General features: G+C 40.3%; 1 protein-coding gene and 1 long non-coding RNA gene across 2 annotated transcripts in view; one reads left to right on the top strand and one right to left on the bottom strand.

Moving 5' to 3' along the window:
• Nucleotides 1-5,770, top strand: part of LOC148646954 (cytosolic phospholipase A2 gamma-like) — a 28,144-nt gene extending 22,374 nt beyond the window's left edge. The window contains exons 2-5 of the mRNA XM_088609474.1: nucleotides 57-179; nucleotides 1,130-1,284; nucleotides 1,948-2,116; nucleotides 5,177-5,770. Of these exons, the coding sequence (XP_088465600.1) occupies nucleotides 57-179; nucleotides 1,130-1,284; nucleotides 1,948-2,116; nucleotides 5,177-5,355 (626 nt within the window). The 3' untranslated portion in view covers nucleotides 5,356-5,770. The remainder of the gene's footprint in view (nucleotides 1-56; nucleotides 180-1,129; nucleotides 1,285-1,947; nucleotides 2,117-5,176) is intronic.
• Nucleotides 5,771-11,816: 6,046 nt separating this feature from the next.
• Nucleotides 11,817-13,040, bottom strand: LOC148646953 (uncharacterized). Its single transcript, XR_015927697.1, has 2 exons — nucleotides 12,964-13,040; nucleotides 11,817-12,773 (listed from the first exon to the last, which is right to left on the bottom strand). It is a non-coding gene; the product is annotated as an uncharacterized LOC148646953 (long non-coding RNA).
• Nucleotides 13,041-13,475: the final 435 nt, after the last annotated feature.

Genomic DNA, 13,475 nt, shown 5'->3' with positions numbered 1-13,475 from the left:
AATGTTTGAACTTCTCTTGCTCAGAAACAACAGGTCATGTTTATCTCTTCTTTCAGCTTCCTATGGGAATGTGACCATGAACTGTGACATATCCCCACTCAAACTTCCGTACACGCTTCTTAAAATTCTCTGGATCTGGGGAACCAAGCACAACTTTCTGTATGAGTACCCCAACACAGGTGAGACTCCAATACAGTGCAGCAGCACAGAAAATAACTTGTAACAGTGCAATGTGTAATATATACTGTAGCAAAAGTGAACTGATTGGTCCCAAGACTGTAACAGGTCTGGACTTGTAACAGTGTAACAGTGTTCACTCAGTGCACAGAGGGAGGCCCACAATCTACTAGTCAGCTGTTCAGGACTAGGCCAGCTGTAACTGGGCTTTCCCCAAGTAGCTGCACACAACTATCCAAACACCCATAAAGTAAGATGGATTTAGCTGGTCTGGGTCATCATTTGACTTGACCTGCAAGGCACCTCAAAGAGAGACACCCTATACCTCCCATCAGCACAAACTCTCTTGTAAAGCACTATAACAAATTAGTGAATGTCCCTGAGAGATGGACAAGTTAAAAGAGCTTGTCCACAGGTCTTTATTCTTCCCATTTGTGGGTGAGCCAGCAGCAGAAATCTTGAAGTGATGATATAATAATCTGAATATACTGTATTTTAGTATTGTATCCCATAACACAGTACAGCATTATGCTTATTGTGGTGAAATATGAACCTAGTAAGATGGTGCCTTTATCCAGGACTTCTGTCATTCTGATACTGAACTGAACCTTAAAAATTAATCAAGGAAACATTTACATTACACATTGGAATGGTATATAAAATGATTTAAAATAACTCAAAGAGCAAAGCAATTTCACAGTATTTAAAGAATTGGAGAACCATAGCAGGATGAACTTGTGAAGGTTTAAGACCAACCTGTAACACTGACTTCTATTTCTTAAAATTTTGCTGTTAGCCACCTTTTTCAATTTTTAAACTGTGAATTCATGGATTTCATGGATTTGCTGTGTCACAAGAGCAGATCTCCTAGTACAGTTCCTAGTACAGTGGCTTCTTGCCATTTCCTGAATACACCTCTGAACTCTTTCTCTTGTGTTTACACAATCCCTAGATAACAGCCTCCCCAGAAAGTTGGTCAGTGAGGACAAAATCTACCTCATAGATGCTGGTCTATCCATCAACAGTGCCTACCCACTGGTCCTGAGGAGAGACAGGGGAGTGCAGCTCATTCTGTCCTTTGATTTCAGCGCTGGAGGCCCATTCATGGTAAAGCACATCATACTGAGTGATATCAGGTTCTGCTGCCTTGAGTTCACACTTCAGTGGCCCAGGCTCAGGTTGTTGTACAGTATGAGCTCCTGTAGTCGAGGTGATTCCCTCAGTTACAGTGTAGGAGTGCCAATGTCAGATTTCTATTTCAAACTGCTCTACCATAAAGCTGGCCTTCGACAAGCTGGTAGCCAAATATTGGCCTAATACTGGGTTTCTGTGAAGATGCTGAAGTACTGTACCTACTGTATCTCTTAGGTTTCACCAGGTACACATTTAAACATCAGTGCCTCTTAATTTGACTTTCTGGATTAAAGATCCATAAGTGTATAATTTGCCCATATTTTTTCTAGTTTCAGTCAGGTTAGTTTTGCAAAGGGCTTTCCTATTAATAATAGGAATAGAATAGAATACTATAGGAACAGAATAATAATATTAATATTCCTAATAATAAAGCTATTGGATATTTAGTCTGTGCACTCAAACTGTAGTTTCTTATAACCAAATAATATATCCACAGTTTGCCTGGATAAAAAATTAGCTATCCTTTTGTTTTTCTGCAATTGTTTATTTTTCTTTTTATTACAATGTAATGACCGAATGAATGATCAGTTGATGACAGTGAGGGTGGACAGTCTCTGTGTTTTTTCTTCCTTTCAGACTGTCACCAAGGCAGCTGAATACTGTGATAAAAACAAAATTCCCTTCCCACCCATTCCAGCAATGAGTGAGGAGGAGAAGAGCTGTCCATCAAGCGTCTACATCTTCAAGGGTGAAAACACCCCCACTGCCATGCACTTCCCTCTCTTCAACGAGGACAACTGTGGAGGCAAGTGAACCAGCAGGCATTTTAGATTTCAGCTACAGGATTCATGCCACTGCTGTGAGACATTCACCACTGGTTGGTGAAAGACAAGACTTATGGTTTCAAGCCAGCCCAGTGTTAATTTGATTATTAATATTTGATATATCTAATGCCTTACTTAAGTTGAATAAAATGTCTATTAGATATAATTGTATTTTAGCCATACTTGTAATTGTAAATTCGTTAGTCTTTGGAATATTAAGTTTTGCAACATAGTGGCACATGGTGGCATTGCTGCCTTTTAGTTCTGGCACCCTCTTTACTTCCAGACCTGGAGTGCTATCTGTGTGGAGATTCCTCCCACAGTCCTAAGACATAGTGGTAGGTTCACTGGCTTCAGTGAAAACTGGCCCTAAGTGTACAGGTAAGTGTGTGTCTGCCCTGTAACACCCATCCAGGGTGTACCCCATGTTATGTCTGTTGTTTGCTAGGATAGGGTAACAGGGACTCTGGTTCTCCTGTTACCCTGAATTGGAAAAAAGCAGTTTGATAATAGATGGATTGTACTTTTTTTACTTCATTGCAGTAGTCATAAATGGATGGAATGTGCTGAAGTACTGAGTAGATTGAATGTTGAGTTCTGCAGAGAGACCCCATTGTGTGAAGACCAAAGAAAACATATAGTAGTGTAAATCTGAAAATGATCACAGAAAGCAAAAATCATATCAGGCTATTACATCGTAATGCCATTTTCATGAAAACTTTTGTACTTTCACTGTTGCAATGCAAAACGTGATTCCTGCATGATTTCATACAATTGATAACATTCTACTAAAAAGCAAGAGTCTTTGTGTCTCCTGCCTTGAGCTTGTTGCTTGCTTGGACGAGCTACCCCACAACCCTGTGGTAGATAGGATGGTTGGAAACTGGATGAATGGATACATTTTCAGTTACTGTACATTGCTTCACTGGCATGAATATTGTTTTGGGAAACTATACAGCCATCCAAAACGTGCATCAGAACTCATTCTCATGGAAAGCTGGCTGCACCATGTAGCAGTGTGATTCAAGAAGTTGAATCATCCTGCTAAAAGAATCTTCACTGGCCAAGATAGATCAATAAGTGGTGTGTTAGATGTTAATAAAAACATTAGCTCAATATATTCTGTTGTCCTACAGTATGCCTTTAAATCCTCTTAATATGGAATATTAATATGGAATTATAACTAAAGCCAAACTACAGGGAAATGTTGGTAGCTGAAAATATATTTCCTTGGTAGTGGTACAAGTAGATGAAAATAAAAAGTGTTCCACCTTTTATAAAAAATAATCAATCTACCACAAGTGCCATCTATCATATTTCTCTGACCAATGAAAATTCTCTGAGCTGTGTGATGTATCATTATGTAGCATTATGACAGAGTCATTTTACTGCAGTATTGAGTTTTGATGTGCAATCTGAGTGGCTGCCTCAGTAATTATACAGCTAAATGAACAACATCCAGCCTTTTCGGTTTCACTTCCCGGTTTAGTTCCCAAGGAAAAAGAGCCTCTGCAGTAAGATGACTATTGTAGGTTTCTGCACAGAATCAGGACTCCCATGGGTACTACTTACTGTAGTTCTGTTCTTCATCATTCACTAAAATGAACAATAGCTAATTGACAAATATTTTCTTCTTCATTTTGACAACTGAATTAACACTACAAGGTGCTCCATGGCTTTAATATGCTTTCAAACAGCAATGCTGCCCAAATTTCTTTGAAATGACTGAAGAACTATTATGTGCTGACACACAGAGTAATTTTAAACCCAGTGTATCAGAGATCATTCTCTGCAGGCTCTTAGGCAACCTCCTCCTGTTTCACCAAAACTCCAGGCCATCAGCCCTCCTATCTATCCCCATATGCTCCGGTCTAATCAAACAGGAAGTACTAAGTCTTTTGAGACTACCCCAAACTTGCCACTTATCAGAGACATGCAATACAATAACACAACACAAAATTCCCAGGGCACAGCTTTGAACAGAACAGTACTCTAAGAGTTAAACATTTATAAGCAAAAAATAAATAAATAATAATACAGCATTACCATGTTCCTTAATGTCTTCACTAATATTGTGTTGTACAGTATTTCAGAACATTAATACAACAAAAGACACTCATGCAGTATGAAACCCAAATCTTTGATTTTGTCTTAACAACCTCCCATTGTTTTAGGAACAGCTTTACAGAGTCTAAACTTTAATAATTAATGCAATGTTTAGAAATGCTCAATATTTTCTGTATTTTGTGGCATCTGTTTTCTTAGTTTTCTGTCAGACTCATCCCAGAAATGTACATTCATATATAGAAACAGACTTCAGAGAAAACAAGACCTACAATGTAGCTGAGTACCCCACCTGGATGCTGTCCTGTCTTGCACCCTGTGATCCCTGGGTTGATATACCTGTAGCCCTTACCAGGAATAACTGGCTTTCTAGTAATAGATGAACAGATGGAATGTTTTAAAAATGCTAAAATCTGTTTTCTGGAGAATTGCATAGAGCAGTATTTTGAAAAAGAAAAGATTGATTGGGACCCTTTTAGTAGTTTTTATGTCCAGTAGTAATATACAAACAATAATTTAATCCTGAATGATTTGTGCTATTGAAAATTATTTGTTCGTTAAGGGATTACCAGGTGAAGTGCTGTCCGTATTTCTCTAGATCTGCTGCTGGTCAGAATGGTTGCATCAGGTTAGCAGTTCACTGGTGAATAAACAGCATCTCCACCTACTAATATAAAGTACTTTGGTATCTTTCTGAATAATAACTAACAAGAAACAAGCTGATTAAATAACCATGGACAATAAATGACAAAGTAAAACAAGGTTAAGGTTTACTTTCAGGTAGACCTTAAAGGGGAGCAGCCACAGAGCTGGAGAAGCAGGGAAACAAATTTATCAGAACTAACCTTCTGATGGACTCAATTTTTTTCTGAAATTGGTCACAATAACAATGAGCACAACAGGCCAGTGAGGTCTATTCTTAAATTCTGGGTCAAAATCCAACATCCTTCCACTGACCATTATCATTCTTTCCTCAGGTGAAGAAAAGATTGAAGCGATGAGGGAGACCTACACAACTTTCAAAATGTCCTACAGTGAAAATGAGCTTCAGGATCTCCTGAAAGCAGCTAAGAAGAATGTTGAGATCAATAGAAATAAGATCGTCGCTGAGATTCAAAATGCCGTGGATGCAGAAAGGAGAAAGAAACATCAGTAGAATCAAAATATGACAACAGAAGAGTTCAGTGATTCACTTGAGTTAGTAGCATAGAGGAGTCGAGGGGCTGGGGGTGTTCACTGTTTGTTTTGTGTCCGAACTGGTCAATCACTCAACTTTTTAAAGATTTTTATACTTTTTCCAGCAACAAATACAACACTGTCAGACCAAAACAAATGGTGCTTCAGCAATTGCAATATCGTGAAGTATAATGGACAGTTTATTCCCTTGTAAAGCAGGTTAAAAGTGATTCCATCTGTAAGTCTGCATTATAGTGATTGAGAATAATTTAATCTCCTTTATTTCTTTAATAATTTCAGGCCAGTGTTTTTTAGACAATGCCATCTGATCAATATTTTAAAACTTTTGATTCATTTTTAATCGTTATCGCTTTCAGATTCTCTGCTGTGCAGTGTCAAACCACAGTTTAAAAAACAAAACAAAAAAAGTTAAGATTTTTATAAGAAAAATCAAAGAAACAGTTTTAACTCACCTAAGGTAAGTGGACCTGCGCTGGAGGAAGGTCCTGGCTGTTACTCTTTTTGTTTCTAATCTGAGCAGTCAATTAAACAATTAACCTCATTATTATATCCTTCAGACATATGCAGGATGTTGCTTATGGTTTTTTACATTTAACTCAACGCAGTGACTTCTGAAACACCTCAGAGACAAGTTACAAGTAATATACTTAATGAGTTTCATTATTTAACTCACCATGTTACTGTGAGCTCAGGCTGGAACAGAAAGCAGAGGACACTGGGGCTGAAGGTACCAAGAGAGACACCACTATTTCACAGATGTTTGCAAAATGCTCTATAATTTACTTAGAGTAACAATCACCTGTTTAATGATGACCTGATCAGGACATTTTGAAAATAAAAATTGAAAATAAAGAACTCTTTACTATAAGATTTATTAAGTGTTAATTATGTTGTCTTAGATTGAATTTTATGTTTTAAATGTAATAGGGTTTATGGAAATCTTGAGAAGAATGCATCTTACTGGGAAGAATCATCTTCTTTAACAGAAGAAATAATATCCTTCAAAATACTGTGAAGTGTAAGAACTGACTGTACAGTATGTTTCACAAAATGGAGAGTAACCAAGAAACTACAAAAATGGCAACACTAATTTAAAAGATGGAATCCAAACAATTAAATGAAATTTCCAGCACCTCCTCAGGCTGTCCTGTGTCTTTATCTTCACCCTCAGCTTCTGCAGGAGGTCCCGGCTGCAGCAGTTCAGTCGTTGTACAGTCCTGTTGAGGGAGGTGTTTGTAAGGGTGTGTAGCACAGTGTTTGTACCAACATTCTTTTGGGCAACTGTAAACTCTGACAGCAATAGTCTGCTGTATCTTCAGCCTGGACTCCTGTGATGGTCAGAGTAATGTCAGTCCCAGATCTACTGTCACTGAAATGCTCAGGGATCACAGTCTAATGGGTTGTTTCCTGATAGATCAGGAGATAAGGAGCTTCTCCAGCCTTTGTTTGGTACCAGGCTAGGCAGTGCTTGAAAAAAAATGAAAATGAAAATAATAATAATAAATGTGTCAGAAAAATATTGAAAACACTAATTCATTAATGGATTTGATTTCAATATATTTTCTATTAATGTATTATTTTCACAAGAAATTAAACTAAAATATTTCAGTCCCATTTCTACTGTTACACTGTGGGGCAGTGATTAGCAAAGGGATGGACCCTATGCGGGCAGGATATCACAAAACACTGAAGCAACAGAAAATCCAGGGTCATGGTCAAAGACTAGCAAAAGGATCAAGAGGCCAAAAACCTAGGAGAAACTTAGCAAAAGGTTTCCAAGATGAATTCCAAAAATCGTGTTCAAGAGGGTAACCAAAAGTCCAAAAACCAAGAAGGATTCCAGAGAAGATAACACAATAGAAGGCCTGTAGCTCAAGAGGTCTGCACCAATACTAAGCACTGAATGAACAGGGAGCAAGGTTTAAACAGGCTGGAGGAGAGGCATGGTGATGGGTTAACGAGGTGTGGTTAACCTAAGCCTCTCCCGAGTGGATGAAGTACTTGGTTGGAGTGTTCTCTGGTGGCGGGATGTTGGAACTATAACATTACCCCCCCCCCCCCCCCCCTTAAGGGAGGTTCCTGACACCCTCCCGGGATGGTTTGGTTTGTTTTGAATCAGCAATGGAAATCATGAATTAATGTGCGGTCAAGAATGTCTTTCTCGGATACCCATGAACGCTCCTCTGGTCCATAGTCTTCCGTCAACTAGATATTGCAATCTCCCATAATGCCAGCTGGAGTCCAGGATTTCATTTACTGCGGAAGGGTCCGATGTATCTATGGCCCAATTTATGGGAACACTGCCGAAGTGGTAAATTACGGGTAGATGACCACACAAATTGTCCACGTCTGAGCTAGGGTACCGCACAGCGATAGTGGTTGATGGTTTTCTTTTGCTGGTCCACTGTACGCAACAGGGTAGTTTTTGCCAATTTCCATAAATCCTGCAAGTTGGATATATACTCCTGGACTGAAGGGACAGGTGATTCTGGGAAGGATTCTGGTATGAGAGGTGGTTGATATCCCAAAGAGCATTGAAACAGACATACCTGTTGAGGATGTTGAGAGGGAATTGTGTGCGTATTCAGCCCAAGGTAGGAGACGTACCCAGTCGTCCTGAGCTGATAACACATACTGTAAGCCTGTAAGTATGTCTGGAGTTCCTGGTTGATGCATTCTGATTGACCATTGGACTGTGGGTGGTAACCAGATGTTAAAGAAACCGATTCCCACAAGGAATGGCAGAAGGCTTTCCAGAACCTGGAGACTGTGTGTCACGTAGCAATTCCTTCCAGGCCCTATGCGGATGACGCAATCCAGAATAGTGAAGATTCACTAGGGAAAAAGTCATGCGGGAGAGGGTCTGGAGACAGGGGGGCGTGTCTATGCAGTGCTGGTGTCCAGGGGGAGTGAATCCGGGGCGAACAAACAAGGCGAAATCCAAAAGAGTAATCCGAGACAAAGGGTAGAGTCCAAGGCCAGGGGATCCATCCAGGAAGTTAAAACACGAACCGGGTTGGGACCGGCGAAGGGAGGGGAATCAGGAACAGAAGATTAAAACCATAACGGAGCCAGATGCAGCAGGACCCCGGGCTCTCACGATGCGGAAATCAATGAGGAACCAGGAATGAGGTCCGCGTCTGGCTTTTAAGGGGGACCGGGAATAGGGAACAGGTGCAGACAAAGGGAGGGAACAAGGAAGGGCTGGAGCGCCCTTAAGAGGAGGGGTTAGCGATCGTGACACTGTGGTCCACAGTCCGAGATGACGTCATCTGGGACAACATGAAGTCTGAACACATGTTGAACAATCAAGTCAGCCATTTCATGAGCAGAGGGTAATGCTGGTAGGTGAACAAACTGTGCAGTTTTGGAAAATCTGTCAACAATAACCAGTATTGAGGTATAATAATAATTATAATAATTAATAATAATAATTAACATCGGACCCTTCTGCGTCGTTTCCCAAGTCACGCCAGTCACCTACTGTTTGGCCATTCCACCCGCTCTCAGGATTCACCCTGCCTTTCACGTTATGTCCTTGACCCTTGACTAGATCTGTAATGAAGTTGGCGATGATGTGAGACCAGGGACAATCATGTACAGGTAAGTGTTGTAGTGAGGTTGGTGGTCTCATACAGGCTGACTTAATCCTGATACATGCCTTTACATAGTCTGATACGTTTTCCTTCATGAGAAGGAAGGGCAGCTCTCAGTCACGAAGTGTTAAACTCACAGGGCTATAAACACTTTGAGAATGAGAACACTGAAGCATGTGCTGCCAATGCACTTGATGTCTTGATATTGTCTTGATATATCAGTACTTTCAGCCAAGAAGCTTTGGAAACCCAGCTTGTACACTGGGTTTTGTGAAGAAATGTCTGCTGGTATCTGGTCATGTATCAATCTGCTTGATAACCTGGAGGCTCAGTTTTAAACATTTTTTCCTGCAGATGAACTCTAGTTCATTGTTTTGGATAATATTCAGTTTGGGAACTTGTTGTATTCTAATAACATATGATACTTACTGAAATATATTGCTCATTGTTGTGGTTATTGCTGCCCTATCAGGAAACACCAGGTTAAGTAAGTTATAAAATGTAATGATATTTCTCTTATGGTTACAGAGTCATACGAGCAGGGGGCACTGGTGCAAACTAGGAACCATAATTTCTACCTCCACTTTCAGCTTTGTGCAATACTAACAGACATGTAAACACACAAAGCACCTTTCTGCTTAATTTATTAACAATTATTCCTGGAGTTAAACATAACAAACAATGATACACAACAGACTTCAGGTCCACACAGATCTAATTTCTGATTTTACATGTTGTAAACTGATCAGTTTAGGTATTGGAGCTGTGAATACAGTTTGCACTGATTGATGACTGCTAGTTGTTTGAAGGCAACATTGTCTCACAAATAGAAATCAGAAATGATTACAGTATTTAGACATACACATCTGGTGCAGTCTACACTTATTAAAAGCTGAAATAAATTGTTGTTTAATTTAAACCAGTCATCTACAGTTTCGATGACAAGTGGAGCATCCTGGAAGCACTGCTGCAGTCAAACTGCATGTGTGGTACCAGCCACACATTTCAGATATTGAATGAGAGGGTTAAACTCCTGTTAAATGACACAACCAGGGCTCAGGAAGCTGGGTACCTGGATTGTCAGAGAAACACAGAGACACAGACTGAGGGGAGGTGGTCCCAGGTGGTGAAAAGAAATAAATGTCAACACTCTCGTCCAAGCAATTCCTCCCAGCAGCAATCAATGACAGATTTGCCTTACTCCTCTCTCTAAAATCAGATCTGTGAGCTCAAGGCCAGGGCACATCCAGTGCTGACCAGAAAACTACTGTACAACCTAGTATAATGGAATGATGCCTGTTCCTTATATCAGGAACATCTGTTTTCAAATACTTTGTTGTCTTCAACCTCAAAAAACTTGGTCAAGCTTTTACTGTCTAGATTCTAGGGGCAGAATTCTGAATTTTTCTATTCAGAATTCTGACAGGGGTTCCTGTCTTTTTGTTTATATACAGAATTTTTTAATGTACTCCAAAAAAGAGTACAGCAGAAGAGTAGCTTTCAAAGTCTAGAGAATGAGATTGAAAGAATGGAAGAGAGGCTTAAGGCTCACATGGTTCTAGCTGTAAGAATTAAAGAGAGAAATGATCAGGTGTTACAGATAGTGTGGTTAGTGAAAAGATAAAGCTGTGTGTGAAGATCTAATATGACTAAGTTCTAAAGCTGATTAAAGGTTCTAGAATTAATTATCCAGTAAATTGGAGAAATATTTTGCCTAAAGGTATACAGTAGTTATACTGTTCCTAGTATATTTTAGTGTTCCAGTTGTGGGGTTGTAGAACTCTGAGAATCAGTAAATCATGCTAAAGTACATCTTCAGCACTCATTGACCAGTCATCATAGAGTTGCCATGCAGAACCCAACTTCACACCAGCAGTTTACAAATGGTCAAATACAACCTCCACAAAGGAACCTCTTTCTTCACTGTCACCCGACAGGCATGATGTCTCTGATTCTGAGGAACATCCCAAAACTTTTATTCTCAGCCCCAGTGTTCTTTTTCCAACCAGTTTGACCAGCATACTGGACTAAGAGGAAGACTATGAGTGGCCCTATTCAATGCCAGACCACAGCAGGACATAAATATTGTCTGCAGCAAGATTATTTCTTCAGCCCACTCTGCATGTGGAATGGGGGAGAGGGTACAGAATTGAATTTTTTATTTTAAGCTAATTGAAAATTTGAAATGTTTGATTTTTCTATCAGAAAATAATTCTATATCAACCCAAAATCAAACTTCCAGTATGAAGTTTCCAAGGCTGGAGATCTGACTGTACAGAAGTCTTTCTGTCTTTAGGGATGTTTAAGCATTTAACCACAAAAGGCTTCTGGGTTTTATTAAAGGAACACCTGTCACGATTATAGTTCCCCCTCCTTAAGGGTGCTCCATCCCTTTCACTCAAGACTTTATTCTGTGCACCTGTTTCCCATTCCCAGCCCACCTTAAAAGCCAGGCGCTGACGCTCATCCGGGCTCTGCATCTGGTTTCCGTATCGTGCGAGTCTGGCACCTGGAAGCGCCTGGTCCCGTTAAGGTTTTAACCTCTGTTCCCGTTCCTGTTCCCCGTCCGCCGGTTCCGACCCGGCCTTCGTGGTTTTTAATTCCTTGTTCTGATGGATCTTCTGGTTTTGGACTTACCCTTGTGTTTTGGATATTCCCTAAGGACTACTCTCTCGGATTGTTTGCCTCGGCCACACCTCCCCCGTGCACCAGCCCCCCCTGTCTTCAGCCTCGTATTCCTGCATGACGTTTCCCTAGTGTTTCCCCACTCCGTCGGACTGTGTCGTCCGCATAGGGTCCGGAAAGAACTGTTCGTTACAACACCTTTTAATTAACAAAGGGCAGTTTAATAAACAGTGAAGCAGAAATAAAGAGAGAAGTACACAGGCATAAACCAAATGGATACAATCTTGAAAATGGTATCTTAGGTTATCTTAACCAAGAACTGCATATTTGCAATGAATTTGCACATTTGTTTAAAACAAAGACATTTAAATGGATTCAAAGTACATCTGTACCAGAAATGAAATGTTTAAAGACCAATTGTGAATTTAGAGTAATAACTGAGAACAAAAAGGCAGTACGGAGGTCAATTCCCTTGCAAAGGGTCAGATTTCCCAGAAGCCAATAAACTTACTGGTGTGCTTTTGGACAGTGGTTAGAAACCAGAGCACCTGGAGGAAACCCACATAAACACAGGGAGGGCATACAGTAAAAACTCCATACAGGCAGCACCCCAAGTCCCAGGGCCCCAGCACATCAGGGCATACAAACCAGTTTGGCACCCTATTTAGTTACTTAGATACTGTACATTCAAAAAGCCATGTGTAAAAAAATGTAATATAACATATAATACTATAGATTTTTATATTATGTACAGACTCAGTTTTGTTTCAGTTCCCCTGTCGAAGCTCAGCTGTTCTTGTCAGCCTCAGACCTGTTGATAAACCAGAGGGAGGTTTTTGGACAGACGTGTATCACTGTGTGAATGGAGTGCTCCAGTCCTGCACTCAGAAGTAATCTCCTGCATCTTCAACATTGACTCCATTGATTGCCAGTGTGAAGACTGTCCCAGAGTAACTGCCAGTAAATCGATCAGGAACCCCAGACTGATGGTTTGTTGCATGATAAACTATAAGCTGTGGAGCTTGGTCAGGTTTCAGCTGGTACCAGTTGAGCTCATTGCTAATAGACTGACTGGCTGTACAGCTGATAGAGACAGAGCTTCCTGGGAGAACAGACTGAGCTGGAGACTGAGTCAGAACAATCTGCCCACTGGACTCTGGAGAGGGAATAGTTATACAGTAAGTAAGACATACAGTAAATAATAATTACTTGTTATAAACATGTACTTTATGTGTTGTTTTACCTGGAAAAAAAAACATTTACTATATTTCACATTACATTAAGTTTTATCAAAATACTCAGAATAATCTCAGTCACAGATTGAAACAATCATCTTTAATCCTTACCTTGAGCAAAGAGCCATAGTGTCCCCAGCAGTAAAATCAGTGGAATCATTGTCCTGTGTGTGTCAGTGACTCTGAAAGGGTTGAACAGTGACTGATCCACATTGTGAGTCTTAAAGTGTTTGGAGCAGTGAGGCGGCACAGGTATGCAAAGCTCCTTCCTGTATACAAATCCTGTTACAGACAGTTAGAAAAGGCCTGAGCTGGGAGAACAGGTGCAATCTGCAAGGGTTGGGTCTGTTGTTATGTGTATATAATATGTAGTGCATGTACTGCTAGATCAGTACTCTGACGTTAGAACTCTACCACATTTAGGCAGTGCATATATGCCTCTTAAAACCAACATATTTTTTCCTAAACAATCTGAAAGCACTGATCCAGCAGAGACTCGCCTTCCCCTGGAGGTCCTCTTGCAAGCACTTAGGGATCCCAGTCCTCCGCTGGCCTTGCTACAGAACCTGCTATTCCTCTGTCTGTTTATTCCCAGTGAACTCTCCCCAGTGACCCTGCTATCT

Source organism: Lepisosteus platostomus, chromosome 16, assembly GCF_059453375.1.
Source record: "Lepisosteus platostomus isolate fLepPlt1 chromosome 16, fLepPlt1.hap1, whole genome shotgun sequence".
NCBI classification, from domain to species: domain Eukaryota; kingdom Metazoa; phylum Chordata; class Actinopteri; order Semionotiformes; family Lepisosteidae; genus Lepisosteus; species Lepisosteus platostomus.
This window is presented reverse-complemented; position numbering and strand designations above follow the sequence as displayed.